The 21,064-nt window shown below is 37.1% G+C and overlaps 1 protein-coding gene across 1 annotated transcript in view; it reads left to right on the top strand.

The window, feature by feature from the left end:
- The window catches only part of LOC145987318 (dual 3',5'-cyclic-AMP and -GMP phosphodiesterase 11A-like), a 219,956-nt gene that overhangs the window by 128,318 nt on the left and 70,574 nt on the right, over nucleotides 1-21,064 (top strand). Inside the window, exons 3-4 of the mRNA XM_083121842.1 lie at nucleotides 10,569-10,733; nucleotides 14,214-14,303. Coding sequence (XP_082977968.1) covers nucleotides 10,569-10,733; nucleotides 14,214-14,303 — 255 coding nt within the window. The remainder of the gene's footprint in view (nucleotides 1-10,568; nucleotides 10,734-14,213; nucleotides 14,304-21,064) is intronic.

Below are 21,064 nucleotides of genomic sequence, written 5' to 3' on the forward strand. Positions count from 1 at the left end.
ATACGATAAATTATAACGAATTTAACGTTTCCTTTTTACATAATTTAAACTGCACAGTGTGATAGGAAGTCCCCCTTCCCCACATTTCATACCATTACAATTACTTGAGAACTACTTGACGTATTACAATACAACAAACGCCATTGTTAATGAATTTTTCCGTATTTTTAAATGAGCTAAAAATTTAATGGGGTTTCCATTAAAAAAAACTAAGTTTGTGTTGAAAATCGTACTTCCTTACGTAGTTAAACGTATTGTGTCCACTAATTTCATGAGCCATTCCCACACTTTTATATCTGCGAAAGCAGTTTTTCAATATTTATTGTTGTTCACGAAATATTTCCGGTGGTAATTTTAGGTGACTCACCCCCCGTGTGTGTGTATATATATATATATTATATATATATATAATATATATATATATATATATATGGGAGGCTGAATATGTGTATATAAATATGGGAGGCTGAATTTTGTACTCCTCCAAATGAAAAACGTTCCTGCGCTACTGTAAGTATCATCTGTTCCTTACATTGTTTCAGAACCTGCGATCTTTGGCTTCGCATTACATACGCAAAGCTAACTACTGTAGCATTAGAGACCATATGAACAATCGCGACTTAGGTTACTATATTGGCACCTCCAGAGGTAATTCTCCATTTACGGAAGGTGCATTATGTGTGATTTCAATTCTGCACATAACAGAAACCATCTAATAAATAACAACTGAATTTATAGAGAAACTTATACCCTCACCCCCTCACATACATTATCTCATTTCACTTATAATCCATAATACACTTTGGCACTACACACAGTTTAGTGAGTAAAAATAAATCATGCAAAGGGTGCGTATAGATTTTAATAATAAAACTATTGTGCATATCATAAATTCTACACTCATTGGAAAACTTTCGCTTTTATCTTTTATATTTTGGTTTGAAATTATGGGAGTTAGCATATTATGTCAATCTAAATAACTTTTCCTTGATTTAAGCTGGAATTTCTAACAAGAAACTGTTGTCTCAATATAGCATTTTTTTAAATAGGAAAAGTTTTCGCCTACAGCCCGTTTGCTTTAGTCACGACCGTCGATGCAAATGCGCATGCGTTGACTGGATGAGTCCAGTGGCAAAATAGGGGTGGAACGGATAACAGAACCGGATTTCTTGAACAATTATTTGCTGCTGAAACGACATTAAAGTTTCACATAGTAACATTGCCAGCAAAATACGCCGCGTTGTAAAAGCCATCACAAACACAACAATAATAAACAAAACAACCGAACGCATACAAACGATACTGATATGAAACCTACAGTTTTTTCTCGATTATGTTTCTGCCTATAGTTCGACCACAAGGAAAAAAACCTTCCGTCCAAAGCGTTCGCGCATCTTCCCTGCCGTTGTCGGTGCTCGGGGCAGTGTTGCCAGGTCAGACTTGAAAAATCGGGGATTGTTCTTTGGGAAACCAGAAGATCTGCTACAGAATCCAATAATCTAATAGCATAGCTAATAGTAGCGGATGAACGACGTTTTTGGGGGTGGCGGCATAGGCGTGCGCACTGGGGGGGGGGGGGCAAGGGAACGTCCGCAGATTTTTCCAGCGAGGGGGAACAATGTGTTTTTTTTTATCAGGCGGGTAATCGAGGCATATTAACCAATAATAGCGTTGCCCTCTCAGAAAACACCACTTGAGTTTGAAATTATCACGTTCCTATTATAATAATGGATGTAAATTACTGTGACTGAAATCAACTCATATGTCTGTATAGGTACTTTTATATCAACATTCATTTTCCAGAAGGGAAGGGAACGAGATATGTTGTGAATAACGTAGAGTCGCCAAGCAAAGGGTCACAATAGAAGCCCCCGGCTGCAGTGGCGCGCGTTGTTTACGGCGTAAACGTCACAGATACTTTTGTAACAATGGTGCTAAATCCAGCACCCTGTTTTTGGCGAAAAGATACCGAACATCTCCATTTCAGGAGTGCACGTGTTTCAAACAAAAGAAAGTAAACCGTCCGAGGGACCCGCCAATGTCTTTCGTCTCTTCCGCATCTTCCACATACCCTCAAGTTTACCCTTTCTCAGCACCGACACAAGGGGTCTGTCATGCCTCTATTTTCGCAAAGAATATTTATGACAGGAAATCGTAGAAAGTTGTGTTCCTAAATTAAGCTAACGTGCCGCCTTTCGTTGTCGGCGATTTTCCACAATCTTTCAAGTCGAATGCTAACAATAACAAATTAATTTGCCTTCTGCTGGTGTTCGGTGTACAGGTATCGTTAGGGGTTGGCACGCATCCTGCACCATAATGAGAAAATGAATTACATATGTGAAATATATTGGTGAATTATACAGCATGTATAATGTATAATTGAAGATAACAACGCTTATGCTAGGGTTCACCTTTTCTCCCCATCTGCTAGAAATACACACACACACACACATATGAATAGGTGAGACCAAGAAGGGAAAGATTGCACTCGACCTTTTTCTTGGGTAAATAAAGAAAACCTCATAGCAACCAAAACTAAAAGCCGGATGAAGAAACTTACAATTACAAACTTATTCGTCATAACCATAGTAACAATATTCCATAAGTGGTTTGTTTTTAAAACCTATATTTTAGCTCTGATATGTATTCAAAGTATTCACCCCATTTTGTTCAAAAAAGTGGAATCTTTCCCTTCTTGATCTCACCGGTTCATACATACATGTATAAAATAATTTGCCCACGCTACGAAGGCAGAGGTTCTACCTAGTAAGGAATGGACGTTTCACTGTGTCTGTGTCACTTCATCCATTTCATTACTTCTTCATTCATCCTTGTTGTCGTACTTACCCGTAGAGGCACAAAAACGACGTAAAATAACTAAAATAGAAATAGATTTTGGGGTAAGATAAAATACAGCTATCTAAAAATAGTAATGTGTAAAAGTAATAATAATTATGTCCTAGAACAATTGAGTAGCGTTTGGCATAATTTCACAGTTCAAACAGCACTTTTCATGGCTGAGTGGAGTTCCACTCTATCTCTCCCCTCCATGTTAGGAAACGTGTTTTTGAGCAGGCCGTTGGAGGTGCCATAGCAATAGGTTATTAAGGAATTCTCCCGAGAAATCAATAGGCCTGGCAACACTGATGTTCCTTCCCCCACTCCTGTCCCACACCCGCCGGCGCGATGTGCTTCTGCGCAGGTTTTTTTTTTGCTTGTGGTTCCTCTATACTTCCCCCATCTCGAGTTGATTCGTGCGCTCGAGCTAGTCTCATATTCCGCTGTCGGACAATATTATTATGATTTCTTAATCCAAGCAGATGTTTTAGCAAGTTAATTGTTATAGCAAAACATTATATATTTATAAAACAAATATAGGACATATCTTCTGTATTTTGTTTTCAAGCAATATCATAGTACCTCTATATTGAAGGGCTGTATATTAATTCTGAGTTATATTATGAGAAAACCAAACGAAAGAAAGACAAAACAAACCATTCGTAAATTCTTAAAGCACTAAGAGCAGTAAATATTCTCAGAATATTTCTGCCACATTCCACTGTTTAGACTAGCAGACAGGAAAGAAATATATGAGGCATGAAGTTGTGTGTCCCCAAGAAGAGCAACATGGTTCCTTCTATTCCTGTAACATCTCCCGAGGGAAAGATTTCTTACATCTCTGTAGATCTGCTTATGTTCCAGAACAGCAACAAGGGCGAAGTCAAGAAGAGCTCGAAGAACACTAAATAAAGCATTCCTTTTGTTGTCCCTCCATGTTTTCACCGTCTAAAATGTTCTTCCCATGTTTCTGAAGATTTTGTGTTTACCTTCTCTTTTTTCCCGGACAATCTGGGACTTTCTTGGGGGGGGGGGGGGAAGGAAGCAGATCCTATGTCCATTGTGATTTCAGAAAGCCGGGGAAACTAAATTGTCCTCATGGATTTACGTCAGCAAGGTTGTCGAGAACGTTCACGTCAGGGAGCATTCGTGCTTGTTAAATGTTAGGTCGTTATTCACATACTGGGATTTCAAGTGTACTTTGCCTGGGGAATCTACCTATTCACAAGCATGATTGGTTGTTTGGTGGGAGATCCGTGTCGTTATTTTTCAAGAGAACTCGCATTTCTGTCGGAAATCTTCAACTATGACAAGGAGCACATATATCTGATCAGCTGGGTACGAGAATCTATTTATAAAAATGGATGTATGTGTGTGTGTGTGTATGTATGTTTGTTCCGGCATAATTCTCGAATGCCTGGAGCGATTTCAACCAAACTTGGTACACGTATCACTTGCAATCTCGAAAGAAATACTGTACTCCTAGGGGTGGGCAACGAAGAGGCTGACATGTAAAAATAATCGTAAACGACGATATTAAATCCCGCACAACGATGGTGTTTCTCGGGTTGTCTAACATTCAGGCTGATATGAGTTTGTGTTGCAAAAACGACCGATATTAGTGTGGAATCCATAGTTTACGGGGTCGCTAAGATGATTAGCGACACTCCCAATGCCGTTCAACTCCAGGTTCATCTCCTATCGGCATGGGTGGGGGGGAGGGGGCGGGGTGAGAGGGGGTGAGAAATGACCTACATTATTGTCGAATCCATAGTTTTCTGAGTCGCTAAGCTAATTGGTGACATTCAGGATGAAATAAAATTACTTACATTTTACACTATAGTTAGAATTCATTATTTTCCTGTCTTATAGAACATTGGGATAAATAAATAAATGTAAGTTTTACATACGTTTCACACACGTACACATAGTACATATGTATACCTAATATCAATTTCGCGAGCAATACAAAATATCTGCATTAATTTGATTATAATTGCCAATAATTTCAATTTCCTTCTTTTAAAAAATCGTATTTATTATCGTATGGGCGTATTATTGGGCTTGAGTCTTGTAAAATGTTCTCAAAGCAAAAAAAAGTGTTATGATCATTCCTTGCGTTGTGACTGACCCAAAGATGTTCATGTATTTCATTTATTATTTATTGTTTAATTTTGCGTTTAACATGCATTATGATATTTATGTTGTTATCAATTACTATTTTGTTATGTTTCAAAAACGTTGTAGAACTAATAAGATGTATAATTAATTATTGGTAATGTGAAATTGCGATGTATAAATTTCTATACATATTTTGAGCATAGCAACGAAAAACAAAAGAAAGTAGTTGATCAATAAGTGCTAAAATATATGGACATTTTAAAATAGTGACGTCCGAGTTTCATTGAATTTATCAAAATCCTAATTGCAATTTCGAAAAGTGAATACTAGGATGCTTCGTTGAAGTTCAAGTAAAAGGATTGCTTCAATAATTTGGCGCCTACAGCCAGGATTGAAAAAAACGGACAATCTTCTGATGCGTGGTGAGAAGTTTGCGCAATGGTAGTTATAGACTTTTAAAATTTTATTTTGTCTTCGATATGCAATTTGTTTAGCATCTTGCGAAGGCAAAATTGGCGACCCTAAATATTTTATTTATGTTTATTATTGTCCTGTGCAGTCATGGCAGATAAAACTAAAGAAACTAAGTCTAGACATTCACGTAGGCTAAAGTCTAATGTTGCATATGAAGGAACCTACTTAAATAGTAGTAATTCTCACGATGGTGACATTTGTGATGTACAGTCAGGTAAGATTGAAGGAGTGGCTTGTTGTGATAAAGTCGATAATGACCTGAGGCATGTGCAATGTTTTGATTGTCATTCGTGGTATCATGTATCTTGTTTGAAGCTTTCCGTTACACATTGGACAATTTATTCTACCACGAAGGAAAGATACTGTTGCAACAAATGTGATCCCAGTTACGATCCTTATCAATTGCCAGCTTATTTGGAAAGCATAAATCCTAATTTAAATGATATAGCTACTAAACAGCATTAGAAGCATACAATTAGCTGTTGTAAATTCTAACCAAGAACTTAAGCAGTCTAATCAAGAACTTAGGACTCAGTTTGAGCAGTCTAACCAAGAGCTTAAGCAGTCTAATCAAGAACTTAGGACTCAGTTTGAGCAGTCTAATCAAGAACTTAGGACTCAGTTTGAGCAGTCTAACCAAGAGCTTAAGCAGTCTAATCAAGAACTTAGAACTCAGTTTGAACAGTCTAACCAAGAACTTAAGCAGTCTAATCAAGAACTTAGGACTCAGTTTGAACAGTCTAACCAAGAACTTAGATCAGAATTAAACCTGTCGAATGAAAATATTCAGGTTAAACTCAATGTTATATCTTTAAAACAAGCTGAATTATCTAGTGCACATACACAGTTATCTTCACAGCTTGATGTTAAATTTGAAGCTGTTAATCATGATATTAGTCATGTTAACAATCGGCTCAATATTTTAATGTCTGAATTTAAGGACAAAATAGATGCGGTAAGTATGGCGTGTTTACAATCAACTACACGTCTTGAATCTGTATTAGATAATAAATGTAGTAATGTTGATGACAAACTATCTGAATTTGAAAATGTACCAGGATTATTGAAAGAACACGTTGTTGATTGTGACGAACGTCTAAAGGATGTTAATAACAAGTTTAATGATTATGATCAAAGTTTAGATAATATCAAATCAAATTATAATTCTAACATTGTTGATCTTATGTCTAGAGTCACTATTTTAGAAAGTAAAAGTAATGTTAATGATGGTGTACATAAGCATATTTCTGATTGTATAGAAAAGTTCCAACAGTTTAATTCCCGAATTGAATGTATGGAACAAGGTAGCAAAAACCTGCAATCTGATGGGAAATATTTAACAGCCAAAGTTAATTCCTCTGCTCGTAATTCTGTTGTTACAAATAGTAATAGTAGAACAAAATCAAATGTTGTAGATAATACAGAATCTAATACATGTCGGAATGGAAGAACCCAGTGTGATATTGGACTCAGTACTTCGTCTAGTGATGTATCAGATGATTCTTCTAAGAAAGTTTCCGGTAACAAGAATGTTACTAATACTCGTACTCGTAAACATGTCCGTTGGAAGCACAAGAATAATAAATCTGTAAGATCTAGCTCTGACGAAACTTCCGTAAAGAAATTCCGAAGTAACGACGCAGAAAGTCCATTCCCAAAACGAGAGTTAGGTGCTGAGAAATATAACTACACTGATGCTTGCTATCAACTTTTTGGTGCAAATACACATCCTACTTCTAGTTCTGTGTTTACTAAGAATAATGACAATGTTAGTAATGTACATAATAATCCACATTGTCATTTGGATCAAAGCGTTAATTCTCCTTGTATGTGGTGTGATTTTAACCCACAAATATCAGAACCTAACCCACAAACTGATTGTGTTAGTAATATATATCGTGATGCAAGTGTACCATGTTCAGTTTCGAACAATCACGATGATCTTCATTCTTCTGTAAATGGTTCGAGATTGCATAACTGTAGTAATACAGGGTTAAACGGAACAAATCATATTTGCTATAATCAACCGTATAGTTCGAGAGGAACAAGTGATCATCCTATAACTAGAAATACATGTAGTGGAGAAGGAAATGCAAGAAGTGGACGTTTAAAATTAAGTGAATTATCTCAATTGCCTAAGTTCTCGGGAAAGATAGAGCAACAATCAGCGAGAGAATATATTGAACATCTGGATAACATATTAAATGTTATAGGAGTGCCAACAGAAATGAAACTGCAAAGTATTCAACAATGCTTCATTGGGAGAGCTGGTTATTGGTTTCGGACTCATAAATATTACTTTAATTCTTATGATCAGTTTGTACAAGAATTCATTAATCAGTTTGCTTCTTCGGAAGTTATCCAATCACAACTCTCCGTATTGAGGAATCGCAAATACGATCCCAGTGTACATGGCAGTTTAGAGACTTTTGCTTTAAAAACTCACTCTAGTTATTGCAATTTGGTTGAAAATCCTCAAGATATAGATGTTGTGCAGTTAATACTTAGCCAATTACCTGATAATATTGCCAATCACATTACTTGTCACGAAATTCGTTCAGTAGATCAACTAACTAGCATGTTAAGAAGAATAGATGTAATAAAATTTAGTAGAAAGGGGCTTGTTGTTCTTCCTAATGAAGACAACGAACGTAAAAATATTCCAAACGTTTTTAAGAATTCGGAACAAAATAGAGGCAAGTTAATGTTCGACGTTCGAAGACCACTAGTGCTTGTACTCAGACTCCAACTAGTAGTGAGGTAGATGCCTATGCTGTTATCAATCAAGGTTACGAAAATCGGCAGGGAAACAATCTTCGAGGTCGATATTTCAACAATTTTAGGCGAACCTCTAATAATTATGGATATCATGGAAATGTTATTGCTCGAAACAATTATAATGGTTTAAGATCTAGAAACGGAGGACAATTCCAAAATAATTATCGTTCACCTACAGGACAATTTAATGATGAAAATTTGCTCAATCAATCGCGATTCTATTACCGGAATGAAAATCGCAGTGCTAATAATAATACAATGCCATATCAGTGTTATCCTGCAAATTCAAATTCATTAAATTCTCAACCTGAATCAGCAGGTTTAGTATCACAAATTAATTCTGATTCTACAAGCATGGCAAATCGTGAACAAAATACTTCGCAAATAAATCAAGTACAAGGTTCTTTACCTTTAACACAAGTTCCTGTGAGATGTTAAATTAAAAGGTTGGGATGATTTACTTCAAGCAAGTTTTTTTTTTTGTACAAGGGCAAAGTTTTGCTTAGAACGACATCAAGAAATGTATTTATTAATTATTTGCACTTTAATTCAAAGAAAGGTGGAATATTTTAATCTATGCATATTCAATGTAACTGATGATGTTGGAACTTATTCCTATTGCTACTGATGTGCTTTAAAATGCGAGAATTATTGCTGCATGCAAGTAAGAATGTGAATGTACATTCTGTTTCTGCGCGATATTGTTTAAGAATTTGTTCAGAGAATAATATACTCTGCATATAAATAATTGATTTATGCCAATGTGTTGTATCTAGTAGGAATGAGAAATGTAATTATCCACTAGATTACATATGGTTATTATTTTATTTGAGAATTGATGTGTCTACAAAGTACATGAATAAATGTAGACATTACTTTTATGAAAGGCCATGGATGCCCTGACGATGTGATGATTATCTTCGTCTAACAAGTTTATATGCGCGCAAAAAAAAAAGTATTATATTTGAAGAAACAGTCGCAGCATATATTATTACTTGCAACTCAATTGATAACTTGAGGTATTCGTTCAAGGAAATAAGTAATCATGTAGCTATATATGAATAATTACGGAGTTTCCAACTGAGATAGTGAATTGGAAGATTTGAAGAACAGAAGATCAAAGTGCATATGTAGTATTTCTTGATTGTCGTGTATTAGTTACATCTATTGAACATATTGCTGAAGAAATTATCTAAGATTTAGTGAAGAAGTGAAGTAAGAAGGTTAGAAGATTTTGAGAATTACATCGGACAATGAGAAGCTATAAATACAATTGGAGATGTAATAATTTATGTTAATGATTGTTTCCATTCAAGAATATTGTCTTTAGTTTAATGTACTGAATGCATGCAACTAAAACAAAATGAAGAATATGTCAGTCAAGTTTGATTCACGGAGATCATAGTGAAATGAATTAATATTGTTTGAAAAAAAAATTATGTTGTAATTTAAAAATGCAATATTCACAAGTTTGTAACTAAATGTAAAATTTTCGATATTTACAGAACTTAAATAAGTCGAAAATTTTCATCCGGAAGGGGTGCGTATTGTGACTGACCCAAAGATGTTCATTTATTTCATTTATTATTTATTGTTTAATTTTGCGTTTAACATGCATTATGATATTTATGTTGTTATCAATTACTATTTTGTTATGTTTCAAAAACGTTGTAGAACTAATAAGATGTATAATTAATTATTGGTAATGTGAAATTGCGATGTATAAATTTCTATACATATTTTGAGCATAGCAACGAAAAACAAAAGAAAGTAGTTGATCAATAAGTGCTAAAATATATGGACATTTTAAAATAGTGACGTCCGAGTTTCATTGAATTTATCAAAATCCTAATTGCAATTTCGAAAAGTGAATACTAGGATGCTTCGTTGAAGTTCAAGTAAAAGGCTTGCTTCAGCGTCTCACTGGTGGCGTATTGATAACGCTTGTAATCAAAGTTTCGCGGGTTCGATACCCGGCGAAGACACATATTACAGGTATTCCAAAACCAGTCTCGAGGAGCTAACACAATATCAAAACGAAAGTTAAACGCTTAACGCTCTCGGTCCACGAGGTGTAATTTTCGTAAATTGAAAACAAGATCAAGTTAAATAAAATAACGTACTATTACAATCAGATAAATTTATAGAACTTTAGAGCAATAATGTTTAAAAATGTTCGTCCCACGTGTGAAAAATAAGTACTATAAACGGAAAATACGAAATATAAGTAATAATGCGTAAAAACATGTAACATGATATTCCTAACATTGTAATTTACAGATTGTTTGGTCTTCTTTGCTTGACTACATGCATGAAAAGCAGCGTTTTAGTGATAACTTTCCCTTGTTCCCTGGCAGGACCCAAGGTTTAACGACGAGGTGGACAGGATCACAGGCTACCACACGGACACCCTTCTCTGCATGCCTGTCCGCAACGCCTACGATGAGATCATCGCGGTCGCCCAGGTCATCAACAAAAGCCCGGAGCTGGGCGGCGGCCACTTCACAAAGAAGGACGAAAAGGTAAGACCCTACCAGGCATGTATCTAGAAATATGTTTTTTTTTGGGGGGGGGGGTCCGAATCAAGCGTTTCAAAGTAATAATAATAATAATGTTTAAACAAAAATAATTATTATATTAAATTAATTAAAATAGTATTAATTAAATATTCAAATTAATTAATATATTTTTATTACATGAATTGGTAAAAGGACGGTATAAGAATAGTGATATAACAGCACGTATTCATTATGTAGCTTACGTGTAGTTAAGGACGGCAAAATTTGTAAATTAAAAACCTGCCCTGGCAAGGGAATTAATGTCAAATAGATAAGGAATTGAATATTTATTGAATATAGAAAAGAATGTTAGATGCAGTTGACGAAAAGTAAAGTTCCTGGTAATATTTTATGAATGTTACGTTTCAAGTAGTAATAGATCTTGCATAAATCTTCTGTCATTCAAAGTCGTATGATCATAATATAATCCTTTCCTTCCAATAACTTTGGAGAAAAAGTATATTTTCATTATTTAATTTTAGTTATTTTATTAATCCATTATTTTCATTATTTAATGATTGTACTTAGTAAATCTTTCGGGGGGTCCGGACCCCCTGCCCCCCCTAAACACGTCCTTGGACCCTACTAACACATGGCTACCCATATTAGGTTTGGTTAGATAAGGAAGAAGACACGCTATGCAAGTGTATGTAGTTTGTTTTAAAATCAGAAGTCGCTGTTACCATACGGGTCGACTTTGGAGGGGGGCCAGTTTCTGCTCCACCTAAAGTACATCAAGGGGGGAAGAGACTTTTTTTTGAGCAACAATATTCACGCTGTGAAGATTTTTAATGTAAATAAATAGATAGAAATAGGGTGTAAGTCAGGGATATTTCTGGTATGTAAAAATCCCATTATCTTTAAATACGAGATATTATTCCAAAACAAATACAATAATTTAGACGAGGGTGGATTATATATTGTAATAAATGTAATACGATCTGGTAGAATCATTCAACCCAAGTACCAGTGACTGTACATCAGAAACACTGCTAAGTTTTCTTTCTCTAAATTATCTATCACTTCAGTAAGTTCCCGCTTATTTCTAAATTAGTCTCCGCAATAAGGTTTTCATTAATTTTTTGCATATCTACTAGTACGAAGAATAAAAATTTACGATAGCGCGTTGTGCTACCAGCTATGGAGGTCGGCAGGGATAATATTTAGGTGGTCATGTGTATGCGCTGCTTACTCCCATTGGCTGTTGTAGGAGTCAGAAATTCCACCATACAGAGACAAGCAACGCCCTCAGCCCACTAGCTTTCACGCTATCCGCCGAATAACGGTAGAAAAGTAACGATATTAGAAGATTGTTTGACGTAGAACCGACTTTCAGCCGAGTACAAGCTGCATTTGGAAATTAAACAGGCTCATTTCGGAATTGCTCCTTCAATAATCAAGAACCCCATTCACTTCGTAACTTCTTGCCTTCAAACCCCGTGAAGATACCACTTAACCGTATCTCCTTCGTTATCACGAGAGTCATAAACCACGTCCCACCTCCTTGAAAGGCAATTCTGGATTCGGGAATTTCCTGGAGGAGGGAAGAGTATTGACCTCCTCCGAAACCTTTTACGGGAGATAGCGCTTCCACCTTAGGTAAACACTCGAAAATCCAACGGATCTAAGTTAATTATGAGGTCGATTCCCCATCCAATGAATAGCAATCTTGTTTGATGGAGTAACCGTGTTACCTGAGCACCTTGGAGGGATATAGTTCAGGGTCCTGCCGCAGGAAGAGAACTTCCGTTGCAGGTAAAAATGGTTGTGGTAAAAGGGCGCTGCGTTCAAAGACCGAACTGTGGGTTTCCTAGCTCAATGTACCCGCAATGCTGATACTGACTGCGGTGGTCATCGGGTAACAGATAGTGCGTTGCGTGTGGTTCGTCTAAGGCTTCGTCAAACTTTTCAACTAGGTTGCAACTCATTAATCAAGCTATCTTGTGATCTCCTCGTTTCGGAAATCCTTGTGTCCAAACCTCCAAAGCTGAAGTATCACGAATTAGGCAATTTCTGTACAGTCCGCTACTAACAGTCACTTTAGGTGTAAAGCACGGTGTAAAGAAATCAAAGATGGCGGATAATTACTGCAGTGGTACCAATTAGAATGATGATGCCATTTTAAGAATAGCAATTGGTTAACTTAATACGACAAAAGCCTTGCTTATGAGGTGGAGAAAGAACAATGTTCAGAAGGGAAGCAACGTTATGGAGAAATATCCAACTATTAAAAAGATACACCAATATGCATTTAACACAAATGAATGTACATGACACATCACGTTAGCAATCATCCATTGTGATGTTTCAGTTGACATCTTGTCCGGGCAACGTTGCTGAGTTATGTGAAAGTGATTTAAGTTATGCGGCCTCCTTGAGATATCACCAATGGAGGAAATCGAGTGTCATTTCAGCCACATATCTTTTAAAATCAGCCTGCTTGGGAACACGGTTTCAAAGCAATTGATTGTTGCCATGGTAGTGTGGGCTGTTGCATTGTCTTGTTGAAACCATGCCCGACTGTCTTCCATCGGAAACATACTTAACTCGGCGTCATTAATTGTTTACCAACTACTTTTAATTACTAGTATTCTGTTATAATCGAAAGTATTAATAAATTAATAGTCCGAGGAAAGTAGTGACTTATCATCAAAATAACATATTTAAACTGCAAGAAACGACGATTCATGTCCTTACAAATATCCCTTGGAATACGATCCATTCCGCATATACGTAACCAACACAATGACATACAGTTTTCAAAATGACGAACATTAAGAAACATATTTTATTAAATGAAAATAAATATTTACTTCGCCGCAAGTATGTTATCCAAAATAAAACTAAATAATGAAAATTTCCATGTTTTCAAGACGATATGTATAGTTTGAGAATGCTTCCCAACTAAAAAAAAATCAATAAAAACGTAATAAACATGTGTGCAAGTTTTCGGGATGTACTCATAGATTGCACCACAGTCGTAATTGATAAATATATTGTATGTGCAGAATTTGTAAGAAGCTATTGTTTTTTTTTTGAAAATACACAATAAGACAATTTTAGGAAACTCAAATTTTGCTGATCTTGATTTACATTACGCACACACTATTTCTCAAACTGTGCCAAAGTTATTGTTTCCAATTATAATGTTTAATTTTTACATGTTATATCAGACAAGCGTCGTTAAATAAACTAAATCAAAACAAATTCAATTTCATTTGTTTCCAGCGAGATATTCTGTTAAACACAATATTCTTATGGACTTAAAACACTCAATTTGAACTCTTTTGGTCCTAATTGCTACACATCTGTTGAAAACAAATCTATACCCGATTCACAGATTTACATTGCAAGCCTTAAATGTAACTAAGAGGTCAGAGGTTACCTTGTCATAAGTTTAGTTTTTCTCCGAGATTTGTGCATAATACTATTTCTTCTTTCCAGGTATTCGAGACTTATCTGCAGTTCGTTGGCATCGCTTTGACAAATGCTCAAATAGTTGAAGCTTCGCGACAGGAGTACGAGAGGAACAGGGTAAGGTACCTTGAATGGCATTTTCTCACCTTTAACTCATTTTCAATATTTGCTAGATGTCTAATTTATTTATTCATCAAAAGATTGAAGGGGCGAAAATTAATATCTCTAAGCACATAGTATATTAAGTTTGACACGTTATTTCCGTTTTCAACTATTTATGTAGTAACTTTTGTGGTGAGGATAAAAGGTGTTTCTCTGTATGGTGCCAGTTTAAAAGATATATGTACTGTACGTGTGTGTGTGTGTGTACTGGAAACATTTGTTGTGAGTCTGCAGGTTAGTATTGTTGCTTTGGAATTTTGTCGCTTCTCTATCTCTGTAGGTCAATGACAACGATGAGAATGAAAGTGAAATCATGGAACAGATAAGAAATATTCACACTGAAACATCTTTACTTTTAGCGGAATTCGAACACAGGACCACTAGATTCCAACACGGTACGCTAACACCACTACTTACATTATCTTTCCCGAAATGCCCCGGCTTACACAGTACGTCAGTTGGTAACACCAGACAATAAGGTAATTCTTGGCAACAATTGCAAACACGACAAGTCCCCTAGGATGTTACGAGTGATTAGAGAATACTGGGACTATCAGCATCAACAAGTATAGTGGTGAACTCTATACTCTAAGAAGTCACATTGTTATTGATTCAGAACTCGTTCAACCCCTTTCTGCATGCCAGCTTCAGCCGAAAATACACAACCCTTCCACTGCTTCTTCAACTCACCGAAAATGTGAAAATCACAAATCGAAAAGTTCTGGTAGTATGGAGGATGCGTCTCATAAAATAGTGCCGTGAAACATATTCAGTAGTCAAAAATAAAACACCACCACGCAGTTTTCAATCAGAGCATCCATTGCACTGCAGGGATGCCTTCGACTACAGACCTAAGGAACAACGACATTCAACAGACACGTGACAAAGATCAGAAGGCCGAAGAATTTCTTTGACGGGAAGGCTGACTTACATTCATTTGACTAGACCTTGTAATAACTTACGAATATTAGTGGTTTTTAAAATTCGATCAAGTAGGTCTTCACGTACGAATGTCCTTGAGCGCATTAAACGAGAATTTTTAAAAAATGTCTCGGTTAGAAGAACCACGTTCTACATTCTTTAAAAAGAAATAGATGTTTAAAATTCGAAAATGTGTCTGAAATTTGCGTCTTGCTTATGTATTTGAATATAAAATAGTCTTACGTGCAACTGCAAGAAAGTCTTGAGGATCTAAATGGATCCAGACTCTTTGAGATGCGATTCCTTCATCCACCACAGAATTGCTCCAAGCAATTCCTCTCCAGATGTCAGTGGATTTCTCTCTTTTTCCATTCTGCCCTCTCTCTCTCTCTCTGTTCCTATGTTTTCCCCTCCGCCTACGTTTATCTCTCTTTTATCCGGTTTCTCTCTCCCAAATTGTCCCCCTCCCCATCTTTCATTCTGCCTCTACTCTCCCCTTTTCTCTATCTTTCTTTCTTACACAAATTGTCTCTCATTCTTCCTTTCCCTCCTTCTTTCTTCTCTCCTTTCTTGCAAAATCCCCCTCATTCTCCCTCTATTTACTTCTCTCCGCATTCTCTATCTAATCGTTGGTCTCTCCCTTCTTTCCTCTCTCTCTCTCTCTTCCATTCTCCCTTAAATATTTCTTTCATACTTTCTCTATCCTCTTATATTTCTCTCTCACACACATTATCTCTTATTTATATCTCATTTTCTCTTTCTCTCTCTCTCTCTCTCCTGGTGCATCCTTCCTTTCTCTACGGGTCCCCCCGATGACGCAGTGATAACGACCCCGGGTTTGATACCTGGTGGAGTCGCATAGTGGTTCGGATATATTTAAAATAATCTATATCCAGTTCCGATTAGCCTATCTGTGCATAACGTGGACTTGAAAACAAACTCAACTTCCTTCTTCTGCTTGTTTTCCTCCTTTTCTCTCCATCTTCCATTCCATCTCTTTGTTTCTTTCATCCTCATCCATTTCCATATCTTTAGTTCTCTTTCTCCCTCATGTTATTCCTTACTCTGTCTACTCTCCTCTGCTCTGCATAAAATGATTTTGAAATATTCTCATGTCGACTATTTGGGAGGGAAGAGAAGAGGGTGGACTAGGAATATTTCAGTGGCTCACCAGTGGCGACATCCCGGCGAGATTCTAAAGACTATCCCAAGGTACAATGACTTTGGAGAAGGTCCAGGAGAAGTACCCGTAGATGAAAAAAACATAAACATGTTTTTTTTTTTTTTAATATAACCCACAGGAAGGAAGCAAGGATAACGGACCCTCTTTTGTCAGGTTTCAACCATGGACGTAAGGAGGTTCGTCCTAATGAATTATTCAGGGGAGAAGGAGCAGGCTTTGACAGAGATAAAACGTTATCTAAATGAAATGGAAGTGGGCCTCCTGTATATGCAAACACTCCGCGAAGGGACCTTGTTGCAGATAATGTCGCTAATGACGCTGTCCAGGAAAATGAAAGTTAAACAAAAGACGGTCTCCCCTGCGCGAGGGGCCTTGTGGGAATTCCTCGGTGGTTGTAATGATCTTGTCCCAATCCTGGTTGTTCGTGGGAAGTACCGCCACGGAATTAATTATTTCCTGCCTTATTCGGGATATTTGCTCTCAAAGCCAACTGCTACAGCTATTCATTATCGTCTGTTTGAGATCCAAAAGAGTTGGATCTGTGCTTACGGCACATCTATGCATGTCACAGGAAGGGGTTTTATTAGGGATGAGGATTCGTTCAATTGGATCTGTGCCCAAAGGTTCAGTGAAGGCACCAGAAAGGAACGAGTGGAGAAGGGGGAGGGGCGGAGATATTTTCGGGGAAGGGGGGCAGTCACTTTTAATATGTACCTAAATAACATACAGAGATGCATATTTGCGACAGAGGACCATTTATTTATCTACTTTTTCTGCCTATGCTATTTCGATTCTTTATGTCAATTGACTAGCTCTTGGATTAATCGTGATGAGAAGGATTAATGATGAATTGATGAAATGGATGACCGGAAAATCCAGGTTTCGAACCTGGGGCCTCTAGTCCGGAGGCTGAAGTCATAATTGTGCATTTTATGTACAAAAGTATGAAACTTGATATATTGTTGTTTACACCTAACTTGTGATTTTAAGCATTGTAGGCATCTGCACAATGTACTTTTAGTCGCCATATTTGAAAATGGCAGCCACAAGCCGTTTAGAGCCTGTAACTTTTGAATAGATGATGTGATGAGCATTCTTTCATGCGTCTTGGGGACGCCCTCTGTGCCGGAGTTGTTATCACAGCGTGCTACGATGCCAGGTGCTCCGGGTTCGAATCCAGGCATGGGCATGGGTGTTCTATGTTAGTGTCCTTTAATCAATTTCACCATATCAACACTCATCCTTACCGTCGAGATTATCCAGAAGTGGCATAAAGCGATGCTAAAAAAAGAAAAATCGAATCAACAGTCACAGGTCTTGGAGATATCCTGAACATAAATTATGGATATTTTGTTGGGATGTTGACCAGGTGGATTCTGGAAAACCTTCCGAGCTTTCGAGGGAGTAACATCACTCTCGAACGCATGGGAACTTATCAATAACTCGCAAGAATCTATTCGACTCTCAAATATACTAGTGTTCAACGTATATTTGGGAAAAGATGCAAATTTTGTTCTAAAACTACCTCCACTGGATCTAAAGTTTCAACTGAGATGAAAACTATTGAAATGTGCTGCCGCCAGGAATCGCATTGAGGAATACTTGGTACTAAAGCCATAGCGACCACGTTTCATGCAGTCATGATCCCTGTTTGAGGTTTGCCGCGGAAATTATAACCGGAAGTTAATTACCCACCGACCGATTCTATTATTCCCTTTGACCGAATAATTCGCTCAATGACGCCAGATGCCGCCATTCATTAGTTCTATTAATTACCAACTAGAGCGCTTGGATTGTTTCAATGGTTGCAAATAACTGCACTCAGTTTTGTTTTATTGGCTTCCTCGTTTGCGCAGTGTGCTTAACTTCCACTTCTAATCATTGCTAGTCGCCCAATTGAAACTTCAGCTTTACTACGCACGATGAACTACTACGTTAATGCAGTTAGAATGGTGTGTTCTTTTCATTCCTTTAGTAAACATCGACTAAACGGTCGTGCATGTTTTTCGAGCGCAGAAGTTCTTCCGGAAGTATGGCTGTAAAATGTCCCCGTACGGAAATGAGTTTCGGAGGGCGAGTGTCGTTTCTACGATCAATTCCTTGTCTATTTCGCATTGCAAAACGTCATTGTGGGATTTCATAAAGGTGAGTCGTGTTCTCTATGCTAAGAAATTTGTGACGTAGAGTGAAAGAAGTGTTCGCAAATTCGTGTGGAACAACAGTTTCAAGTTGTACTTTTTCCAATTAAGCCTTTCCAAGCATAATTTAACTGACATGTGGAAGATAAATTTCATAAAGCTGTTAAATATATATTATTATTCTTCAATAACCCATGCACCTTCACGTTACGTCATTGAATATTCTGGATGGTTTCCTCCTTGAAATGGTTTGATTTGATTTATTTTACTTCGCTTTTCGTGCCACTTTTGGCTAATTTGCGACGATGGGGGTGAGTGATGATATGATGAAACTGATGAATAGACATCACAAACGTCCATGCCCAAGCCAGGAATCGAACCCGGAACCCCTGGCGTCGCAGCGCGATGTGCTAACCACATGGGACCATTTCAAGAATCCAGGGATAAGTCAATCATGAAAATACATGGTGTTCAAATTCAATTCAGTTATCCTTTATTTAAGGGCGAGGTGCACCCTGCGGCTGTTGTGTCGCCTAACCCCAATGGATACATATACTACATACTAAATATACACAACAAACAAAAAAGACACACAAAAAGAACAAATACAAAGTTAGAACAAAGACTCGCTTACACACAAATGAAAAGAAAGAGGAAAATGCACAAAGGATACACAAATGAATATACACGATTGAGCTTTGTGTCATTTAGGTAAGACTATACTGATCGCAACTCCAACTGGCGGCTGAGAAACAGCGAATCAGCAATCAGTTGAATTTTCTTCGACTGATATCGGGCATTTTCGAGTCACAAGGTACCGAACGTTGTTCGCGGGACAAAACAAATGAGCGTTGGGTACACCACATGTTGCCAAACGTACTGTAAACCGCGAGAGAGTCTTCTCGGATAACGATATTTCCAGAACCAGAAATTATCGGAGGTTACTGGTAGACAACTACTCACGTAGTCCTACACGAGGAAGTTTCACACGCAACCACGCAAATTGACAATTGGGAAAAACAGAAGTTCGCTGTGCAACGTTGCTTTGGGAGAGTGATGTGACCCCTTCAGCATTTACTTCGCAACTGAGTTTGTTGACGCTCATCGAGCCACACGCCCCCGAAGACGATTGGGCGACAGAAAGGGCCTTCAAGGTCAGCCGCCAGTTGGAGTTACGTTCAGTATAATACAGATTAAGGTTATATAAAAATAATAGTTGTTTATAGGAAGTTAGTTCAGAAGTGAGAGCTACCTTCCTAAAACAAACTATTCTTATTTTGTTTCTTTTTCTCCCCTCTTATATGTCGCCAGTCCTTCTTCGAGTATTAACCTACTCATTCGAAATAAAAGAAGCGCTGTTAAACATGAAATTGAACAAATTTATATACTTGTTACGAAATAAATTAAAAAAACTGTAACTTACTGCAAGAAACGTTCAAGTGAAAAAAAAGAGGCATTTCAGAACAATGTCAGCTTAGGGCGTTCGTAGATTATAAAAAAATATATTTGAAATGATATATCGTGGATAGCGTAGCCTACTCTCGGCTTCTTCAATAGATGCCAGTATGTTTGTGACAAGCTTTTAATACGTATTAATTTCACTTTATGTGAATCATGAGGAGATGTGGTGTACCATTACCACTATGGTTTGACTTTGCATCACATTCCAAAACAAACCGAATATCTTGAGTGAGAATGTGTGCATAGCGCATGGATTTAAATTTGAGTTCAGTTCTTAGATAAGATCTTAGGGTAGATTTGAATATGAACGGCTAGGGACAGCATTAGCACCTTGGGAAATACATGCTAACAGCTCCAAACCTGACCTGCCTAACCTATCCATGTATTCATCCTTAAATAAACAAAACTTAACTTGCCTAACCTATTTACATGCTTATTTTTGTTATTATATGCCTATGTGATGGGTTAGGCAGGTCAGGTTTGGTGCTGTTATACCTTCCAAGTTGCTAAGGCTGTCTCTGGCCGCTTGTGATCAGAATACCCTCGATATTTTGAATTTTTAAATTGATTCTTAAAGTATGAGCATTTAGAAGCTGTGTTAGAAAATAATTTTTGGAGCATGGAAACATGCATTTACCGATTTAAACGTTCGGGATGAATGATGTGTTTTCTTTAAGGTAAAAAGATTCAGAAAAGAGACAACTAATTCTGTCAACAATACAATACTACAACAATAACATAAAAAAATTAGTAAAAACTTAAATTTTATGGGAGTTTTCCTCTAAGAACATGATCGGAGAAATCACGATCCAGCCCCGAAGTTAGCATTTCAATCTCTGCCATTGTAAAAGGTTTCATAGTTACACAGCAGATTCAAAGCATACTTGGGGTGTTTCCGACTAATTATAGATGCCAGAATGCTTCCACGAGCACCATACACATTAACGAAAAAATCCCAACAGAATCTCTCTGATCCATTAATGTGATCATTAATTACCCGACATGTTCGTCTC

This window comes from Lepisma saccharinum, chromosome 1 (assembly GCF_977018435.1).
Source record: "Lepisma saccharinum chromosome 1, izLepSacc3.1, whole genome shotgun sequence".
In the NCBI taxonomy this organism is placed as follows: Eukaryota; Metazoa; Arthropoda; class Insecta; order Zygentoma; family Lepismatidae; genus Lepisma; species Lepisma saccharinum.